This window comes from Portunus trituberculatus, chromosome 21 (assembly GCF_017591435.1).
Source record: "Portunus trituberculatus isolate SZX2019 chromosome 21, ASM1759143v1, whole genome shotgun sequence".
NCBI classification, from domain to species: Eukaryota; Metazoa; Arthropoda; class Malacostraca; order Decapoda; family Portunidae; genus Portunus; species Portunus trituberculatus.
The window spans coordinates 10,489,534-10,499,533 of record NC_059275.1 but is presented as its reverse complement, the minus strand read 5'-3'; the positions used below and the strand labels follow the sequence as shown (position 1 = coordinate 10,499,533).

Below are 10,000 nucleotides of genomic sequence, written 5' to 3'. Positions count from 1 at the left end.
TAATCATGATAACATTAATAATCGTTCTTGATTTGTCTTGTTGTTATTTGGATTCTATAAATGACAATCGTATATTTAGTAGTGAAACTGTGTAGGTATTTACGATACCGTGCGAGGGCTGTTTTATTTCTATTCTCCGTCCGAGGATTGTACTTTCTTATTTTTTCTTTTCTTTTTTACTGGTCGAGAGCTGCACTTTTTTTTATTTTAACTCTTCGAGGACTGTTTTTTTTTTCCTTTATCTACCGTTCAAGGGTTGTACTATTTATCTATCTACTGTTTTTTTTTTTTTTTTTAACCGGATGAAGGGTGTAGTTTTTCCTTTTTCTTCTAGTTTTAGCATATAAATTCTTTGAATCTCACCTGCTTTGACCTTTGACCGGTAATGACATTGTGACCTGCATCTTTAACGCATTGTTCTCTCCTCGTGGGATTGTTTTCAAAGGCCACCAAGATCATTAATAAGATTCTCATATCTGTTTTTTTCCTATGATTTTTTTTTCTGATGGCTTGTAATCCTTGTTAGACTATCACTTGCATTTTGAATACATCCTTGAAGGTTCCAATATCCTTCACTGCAGCCTTTTAACTCTCATTGCCATCACACACTTTGTTTCTTACCCTCACACCACTCAGAGCATGTTTCGTATCCAACCATGAGTGAATATCTCACTGGTTAAACATAAGAAAACTTGATTTAGTTCCTTTTATCGTCAGTAATCCTATGTAAACATTTCACTCAGTAAACGACGGAAAAAACTTTTCTTTTAATCTTATCTTTCTTCCCTGCAGATACTTGTGATAAAAGACAGAGCGTGTTGTGCTTTTAATGTCGAGAACTGTTATATATCACAGTGTAAGCGTTGAAAGAGTTTGTAACCTGACGCTGGAACGCATAGAAATACGGATTAACGTCATGTTGTATTTCACTCACTCTGCTTGTAAAAAAAAAGAGTAAATAAATGAATAAAATGAATAGATAAACAATGTACCTTGGTTTTGTGTTGAATATCGCAGTGAAAGAGTATTTGAAATCTGATGCCGGAACGTTTAGAAATACAGATTAATACTACGTTTTTATTTCTGTTCACCTTGCTAATAATAAATTAATAAAAAACTATGGTGGATTTGTATTGAACTCTTTTACATTCCAATGGTTGAAAGTACTTGAAATCTGACGCCGGAGCGCTTAGAAATACAGATTAATGTCACATCATATTTCACTCACCCTGGTTAAGTTCACTGAGTCAAAGTAAGCTTATAGTCACGCAGCGGCTTTCCCTCATCCACCTTCACTTCGCAATCACTGGTGCCTCTCAAAATCATGCTCTTCATATCTTCATGCCTCGGTTGCACTTCGACATTCAGAGTATTGTGAGTGGAAAAAAAAAAGAAAAAGAAGATCAAAAGCCGTTATTTTTCTTTGCTTTTCATATTCCTCTATTAAAAAAAATGATGCATGAGTAACTACATTTATTTTCTCTCTGAATAATTCACAAGACAGTTGTACGAATATAAGTGTCAGGAGAATTGTAGGTGATTATGGGGAAAACTTGTGCAGCGGTGAAGGGTTAAGCTGCACTAGACCATTTTAAGACACTCGAGCAGGCGCTTCAGCGGTGATTGAGTTACGGGCGCGGCACACTATACCTTACCTCTCACCACGGCTATTTCCACGGGCAGGAGATAATTGGTCGGATTCACAGAGGTGTCTTTTTTTCCACACTGACAATGTAGGATCCTCGTAAAACTATCACTAAAATCACGAAAACACGCTTGCGAAAACATGTTGCACTATTAAAAACTAGGATTATTGTTTAAGTATTACTGAAATCATGAAGACACTCTTGAAAAATTCGATCCTTGTTAATCATAAAAACACTCTTGAGAAGAAGAATCATTACTCAGCTATCACTAAATCATAATAGCACTCTTGAAAATCAAAATAATTGTTGATATATGGCTAAAATTATGAAAGCACTCTTGAGAACCGGAAAAAAATCTTGAAAACACTCTTGAGAACCAAAACAATTGCTAATATTCACTAAAATCATGAAAACACTCTTGAAAACCACAATAACATCCACTAGTGACTGTTAAAAGTTATACAGGTAAGATCCTTGGACAGAAGGTTCCAGCGCACACTGCACTAACATTTCCGACACAGCGCAACAATATAAAGCACTGAAGCGGAAATGACGATATACCTACTTCGGAAAAAAGAAGGATTGTATGTTAAAGTACACCTTTCAACACACACACACACACACACACACACACACACACACACACACACACACACACACACACACACACACACACACACACACACACACACACACACACACACACACACACAAAGACCACCCACCCTTCCCATCCCTACTACACACACAGACTAACCTTTCTCCTCTCTCTCTCTCTCTCTCTCTCTCTCTCTCTCTCTCTCTCTCTCTCTCTCTCTCTCTCTCTCTCTCTCATCCAGAAGTTAAATCACAATCAAGTTATGTACACACGAAACAAGTTCACTATTGTATGTATATATGTATGTATGTATATATGTATGTATGTATGTAAGTATGTATGCATTTATGTATGCATGGACGTACAAGTAAAAGACTGTTAACCTTTATGAATGTATGTATTTATGTATGCATGTATATAAAAGACGCACACCGTTATGACGAATGATATGTGTGTATGTATGTATGTATGTACATATGTATGTATGTATGCTGCAGGTAAGCAAAGAGCGTCAATCTGATGGTGTAATACGTGAGTGTGATGCGTGACGTGCAGTACAAGACAGGGCAAGGACGTGGCGAGGACTGGCGCACCTCCTGTCGGTAATGTTGACGCGCGGGTACTGACCTAACACGCCAGATGGTCACTCTTAAATACCCGGTGACCTTACATGAAGCTCCCCCAACCCTCCTCCTTCTGCTCCTACAGTTCCTCTTGCTCCTCCTGCTCCTCCCCCCTCCCACGCCCCTGCTCCTCCTCGCCCCTGCAACCCTCAACACTGTCCTTCCTTCCTGCAGCAGTACTAACACTTCCAGGACGTTCATTTCCCATTTCCTTTCTTCCTACACATCACTCATGCCCACCACTCTCCCTCACCTCTCTCTCTCTAGGAGAAAGGTGATGACGTAATAACACAGAGGAATTCGCAGAAGAAATGAAGAAAGTAGGATGAATGAAGAGAGAGAGAGAGAGAGAGAGAGAGAGAGAGAGAGAGAGAGAGAGAGAGAGAGAGAGAGAGAGAGAGAGAGAGAGAGAAAGAGAGAGACTCCTTTCGACCTCCTTCACGACTGTCCCTGTCTGTCTATTTCGGGAAACAGGAAAGCCTCGCACCCAAGGATATATGCAAACATTAACTACCTTGGCGCGCGCACGCACACACACGCACACACACACACACACACACACACACACACACACACACACACACACACACACACACACACACACACACACACACATACATGTTCACTTAAATTTCCTGCCATGTTCTCCCTCATCAGAAGTTCACAAATATTACCATCAAACAAAACCCACTTTCACAATTTTTCCTTCTCTCTCTCTCTCTCTCTCTCTCTCTCTCTCTCTCTCTCTCTCTCTCTCTCTCTCTCTCTCTCTCTCTCTCTCTCTCTCTCTCTCTCTCTCTCTCTCTCTCTCTCTCTCTCTCTCTCTCTCTCTCTCTCTCTCTCTCTCTCTCTCTCTCTCTCTCTCTCTCTCTCTCTCTCTCTCTCTCTCTCTCTCTCTCTCTCTCTCTCTCTCACACACACACACACACACACACACACACACACACACATACTAGGTACGCATGTCTCTTTTGTGTTATCTGATCAAGTTTCACTGTTTACATCAATAATAAAGTCACAGGTCTTATATTTGACCAACACACACACACACACACACACACACACACACACACACACACACACACACACACACACACACACACACACACACACACACACACACACACACACACACACACACACACACACACACACACACACACACACACACACACAACGTTCTTTGTTTCCAATCACAAGGAATTCTCTTCTTCATCTGCCACTATTTTTTCTTTCTCTCCTCTCGTCCTTCTCTCCAGCTCTCCCCTTCCCTCCCTCTCCCCACCGCAGTCTTTCCTTTCCCTCTCTCCTTGCTGGGGGGTCATGGAGGCAAGTGACCTGGCGCGAAGCGAGGTCACAGGGAGGGAGAGAAGGTCAGAGGAAATACCTGAAGAAGGGAGAGTGGGAGGGGAAAGAGAAAGGGATTGACTGAGGGAAGGAGGGAGGCAGGAGGGAAGGGGAACACGAGGGATAGGATGAGAGAGAGAGAGAGAGAGAGAGAGAGAGAGAGAGAGAGAGAGAGAGAGAGAGAGAGAGAGAGAGAGAGAGAGAGAGAGAGAGAGAGAGAGAGAGGTGAAAAAAGGAAAAGTTAAGAATTGAGGCACGAAGACAGTATAAATATGTAACAAGAGACATTATGAATCCAAACTTTACTTTCCCAGCTTAGTTTTTCTCCTTGGGAATCTTCAGAAAATTACAAGTACAGGTTTCCCGGGAACGCTTGTCGCTTGTAAAGGAAAGGTAATTATGAATTCTTAGGGGCAGTTACTGGAATAAAAGGAGACTGGTGTTTTGTGAAGGTAAAGGTGAAAAAATTGATAAGATTTTTTTTTTTTTTTCATTTTATCTCCCCTCTCTTTCAACTACTACTGCAACTACTACTACTATCACTACTACTACTATTACTACTACTGGCACGTTTATCTAAAGGTCCCATGGGAAGAAGTGACCGGGAATCGAACTCTCTACAGGACACTCAACAAGACTCCTAACCAATAAGCCTTAATGATCCCCACTACTACTGCTACTGTTGCTGCTGCTGCTACTACTACTACTACTACTACTACTTTCTTTTTTAATGCACGCTCCTATTTTTCTTGATTCCTCGTATTCAGTTCTATCTCTTCTAGTTTCTTTTCTTTCTCCTTGAATTTTTTTCTACATTTTTCTTAATTTACGCTTGTTTTCCTCTTTATTAAACAATCATTTTTTTCCTTCTCGTGATCATCCTTTGTTATGTTTTTTCTTATTTACCAATATAATCATAATACTACTACTATTACTACTATTACTAGTACAGCAACAACAACAACAACAACAACAACAACAACAACTACTACTACTACCATTATCTTGAGGAACTATCTGACATGTAGGAGCATATTTTTTTCTCCCTTGCAGATTATCAGCCAAAAAAAGACACGAGATGTGAAACCTGGAAAGTCTTCTCATGCTAATTGTATGATCTCGCTGAACCAAGATTGATAAGAAAAGACTCTCATATGACTTTTTTTTTCCCCTATTTCTTTCCTAAGGAAGATTAATTGGTAGTGGCTTCATAGTTCAAGTTTGTATGACGTTTTATTTATCCATTTATTTTTATGATGCAATATGAATACGATGGAAATTAACAGTAAAAACATCTCAATATAATTTCTTCTGATCATCTATTCATTTCTTATTCTAATTATCTCAAAATTCCGGAAAAGGCTAGTTTCATAATACCCCACGTGTGTGTGTGTGTGTGTGTGTGTGTGTGTGTGTGTGTGTGTGTGTGTGTGTGTGTGTGTGTGTGTCTGTGTTTGTGTGTATGTGTACGTGAGAGGCCGAGGTCAAGCGGCACTGTGTCTGTCTCGCTAGTCTGGTCAAGAGGTCATGGTCAGGGGGAAACGGAGCGCGTGGTAGTCGTCTCAGTCAGTCACTCATACCCCTCTCTCTCTCTCTCTCTCTCTCTCTCTCTCTCTCTCTCTCTCTCTCTATCTATCTAACACCTTTCCTCCTTCATATATTTAATAACATTTTTCACCTGAACAAACAGACCTGCACCACACACCTGTTCTGTCCCACGCAAGATCACCCGAGTAAGCCACGCCCTGACGTCAACAACGGTAATACCAATAGTAATAATAATAATAATAATAATAATAATAATGATAATAATAATAATAATAATATTAATAATAATAACAATAACAATAATAATAATAATAATAATAATAACAACAATAATAATAATAATAACGATAATGAAAATATTAATGAAAAACATATAATGATGATTATAATAATAATAATAATAATAATAATAATAATAATAATAATAATAATAATAATAATAATAATAATAATAATAATAATAATAATAATAATAATAATAATAATAATAATAATAATAATAATAATAATAATAATAATAATAATAATAATAATAATAATAATAATAATAATAATAATAATAATAATAATAATAATAATAATAATGATAACAACAACAATAATAATAATAATAGAAATAATAGGTATAATAAACGAAATGACTTCAGGTGGAACAAATAGATTATAAAATAGGAGAAAAAGAAGAAGAAGAAGAAGAAGAAGAAGAAGAAGAAGAAGAAGAAGAAGAAGAAGAAGAAATTAATCATGATAATGAAAACGACAAAGATGAATATAAGTGAAAACATACTCGCAATCAACAAATAATCTCTCTCTCTCTCTCTCTCTCTCTCTCTCTCAGTAAAACATTGAGATCAGGTTTCAGGAAGACAGTACGATGACCCTTTAAAACGAGGCTCATCTTCACCTCTCTGTCCATTCAGCCCTCTGACCCTCTGACCTCTTGACCCTTGCACTCTCTCAGGTAAGTACCGAGTCAGTATCCCCTCCTCTCCTCCCTCCTCTTCTCTCTTTTCTACTCTTCTTCTTGTCTTCTCTTCTCTTCTCTTCTTTTTTTGGGGAGGTTTGTTTCTTTCTCTCTGTCTTTGTCTCTGATTCTTTTTCTCTCTGTCTGTCTGTCTGTCTTTCTCTCTCTCTCTCTCTCTCTCTCTCTCTCTCTCTCTCTCTCTCTCTCTCTCTCTCTCTCTCTCTCTCTCTCTCTCTCTCTCTCTCTCTCTTTGTTATCTTCTCTAATTTCATGTTTGTATCAAGTTTAATTTCCTTTTGTCCTGTCTTGTCTTGTCTTTCACTTTTCTTTTTCTTATTCTTTTTTTCTCTATTTTTATTTACTTATTCATTTGTAAAGATTTTCTATCCATGACTGTTACTCATACTAACTATTATCATTATTTCTTCTTCTTCCTTCTATTCTTTTTTCTACCTCCTCATCTTTACCAACCTTTCATCCTTTACCAACTTCTAAAATCAACACTCGAATCTGATAAAAACCCACACAACGAATAAAGGAGCAGGAAGTGGGAGGGAGAGATGGCCAGGAAGGAGAGGCCGGGATCAGGTATACGTACTCAGGGAAGAGGGAAGCAAGAGGGAGGCAATGAAGGGACAGACGTGGAGGTTACATAGACATGATAGTTGGATTGAGACAGAGATATGTGTGCTAGATTCAACAGGATAGTAGTTTATGTTTCTCATAGGTAAGCCAGGTGGGTATAGATAAAGTTAGTGATAAGGAAGGTTGTTGAAATTATTACTTTTTTTTTATTGTGGAAGGGAAAAGAGAGAGGATGAGTGTTTGGTGCGAAGACAGAGATACAGGTGAGTGGAATCAGGTGTGTTAAATCGAAGGTGATAATAAGTAATTGGTAATCATAGATAGCCACAGGTGAAATTAGATAAGGGTGGTGATTTTGATTATTGTTATCTTTTATATGGGAGGTGGAAATTTATACTGATAAATATAGAAGGCCAGGTTATGCTATGAATTGTTTGAGTATAGCAGGTATATAATGATAATAGGGATGATTAAATATATGAAGAGGAACCATAACAATAACAGCAACAACAGCTGCAGCAGCAACAACAACAACACAGTCTACAATTACATAAATACAAACCTAACCACCATAACACACACACACACACACACACACACACACACACACACACACACATTTCTGGTCAAAAACATTATCAAGAGCCATCTGAATATGCAAATGTGTGCTAATGAGACCAGGTTCCGCGACAAGAATATTAGCACGAGGGACAGATTATCTAAGGATATCTACACGTGCAGACAGACTAAAGAATGAGAGCAGGTGAGGAAATTACGAGGAACATAGACTGCTGGGAGCTTACATGGGAGAGGAGGAGAGATCTTGAGGGTGACAAGTGGGAGGTCGGATTGGCATGAGAGAGAGAGGGGAGAGGGGGTAAGGGGTCAAGTAGGAAAACAGGTAAGGAAAAGAGGTAAGCTAAAAGTGGTACAGGTGAGTTTAGTTCAAGTAGAAGTTTACACAGCTGGGAGTTTTATAGACGAACGGGACTGTTAAGTTAGTCTAAATGTGTGAGAAATTTACGTGGGGTGGTTTACAGTAGAGGTTTACAGCTGAATTGGGGATGAGTTTGTTTAAGTTAGGTTATTTAGATGCGAGTCTATGTAGATATGAATGGTAAGTTTACGTGGCGGAGTTTACATTTCGAGTTTACAAATGAAAGGAGGATGAGTTAGGTTAGGTTAGGTTAAGAAAATTAAATGGGAGTCTGGTAGATATGAATGTTGAGTTTAAATGAATGAACGTTTAGAGATGAAAAAAGTAACAAAGTTTGTTTTAATTAAGGAACAGAAGGAAGTGACGGAGTAGGAGATGTGTTAGGTTAGCTTAGGTTAGGTAAATATATACATATATGAATATTACGTTTAGACAGTGGGAGCTTAAAGATAAAAGAAGTGACATTAAATTAATTTTAAAGAATAGAAGGGAGTGACGGAATAAGGGATGAGTTAGGTAAGGGAGGTGACAAGTTACGAAGATTAAACAGTGAAGAAAAAAGTTTGGGGATGGTTAGATTTAGTTAGGTTAGGTTAGGTGAGAAGAATATGAAGTAGTGGGGAGAAATAGGATCTTGGGAGACCAAGCAAGGTAAACTGAGGTGTGGTAGGTCAGGGCAGGCGAGGCGAGGTGGGTGAGTTGGTAATCACCAAATACTTACGGTTTTTTTTTATAATATTTTACCTTTTTTGCAGAAAGATAACTATATGATTAGGAACAGGTAAAATATGTGTGTGTGTGTGTGTGTGTGTGTGTGTGTGTGTGTGTGTGTGTGTGTGTGTGTGTGTGTGTGTGCGCTATACCGGTATTCGAATAAAATGGCACTATAGCTAAATAGAAATATGTAAAATGTCGATAAAATTAGATTAAATTAGGGCAGCTTAGTTTAGGGTAAACTATGGTTAGGTAAAGTAAGCTTAGTAAGTTAGGTTGGATAAGGTTGTGTTAGTTTTAGGAGAGGATACGGCAGGATAAATAACGTAAGGGAATGTAAGATAAGGTTTGGTTAGGATAGGCAAGGTTACGTTAGGTTAGGTTAGATTAAGGTTAGGTTAGGTTAGGTTAGGTTAGGTTAGATTAGGGTAGGGTAGGGTAGGCAAGGTTAGACTGGGTTAAGATAGCTTCTTAGTCTCACCTTATTAGAAGTGCAATGATAGCGATGGCAAGGGCGGCAGTGACCATGGCAATGAGTAGACCCAGGCCCAGGGACGCGCCGTTCGCCCCGCCATCTGGAGAAGGAAAGAAAAATCTTCATCAACTTCATCTTACCGGGAAAAGAATAAAAGAAAAAATATATATATAGAATAGCAATGAATAATGACAATGTTGTAACTACTACTACTACTACTACTACTACTACTACTACTACTACTACTACTACTACGTCTCCAAAATTGGCAAGCTAGTCAAATGCCTTTGCAATGACTACCAACATAGTAAGAAAAAAAAAGTAGAAAAAAATGGTGGCTGTGATGGTAGTGATGGTGATGGTGTGGTGGTAGTGGTGGAATCGTGATGTCTTCAAGGGTGACACGTCAAATTTTATGCTTATCAGTCTTAAATCTCCTCTCTGTGTGTGTGTGTGTGTGTGTGTGTGTGTGTGTTTGTTTCTATATCTCCTTCATCTCTCTCTCTCTCTCTCTCTCTCTCTCTCTCTCTCTCTCTCTCTCTCTCTCTCTCTCTCTCTCTCTC

The 10,000-nt window shown here is 38.5% G+C and overlaps 1 protein-coding gene across 2 annotated transcripts in view; it reads right to left on the bottom strand.

Annotated features, from left to right (window-relative positions):
- LOC123506899 (bromodomain-containing protein DDB_G0270170-like) overlaps positions 1 to 10,000 on the bottom strand; it is a 179,751-nt gene that overhangs the window by 25,866 nt on the left and 143,885 nt on the right. For both annotated transcript variants that reach the window (XM_045259283.1, XM_045259282.1), the window contains one exon: positions 9,444 to 9,537. In XM_045259283.1, coding sequence (XP_045115218.1) covers positions 9,444 to 9,537 — 94 coding nt within the window. The remainder of the gene's footprint in view (positions 1 to 9,443; positions 9,538 to 10,000) is intronic.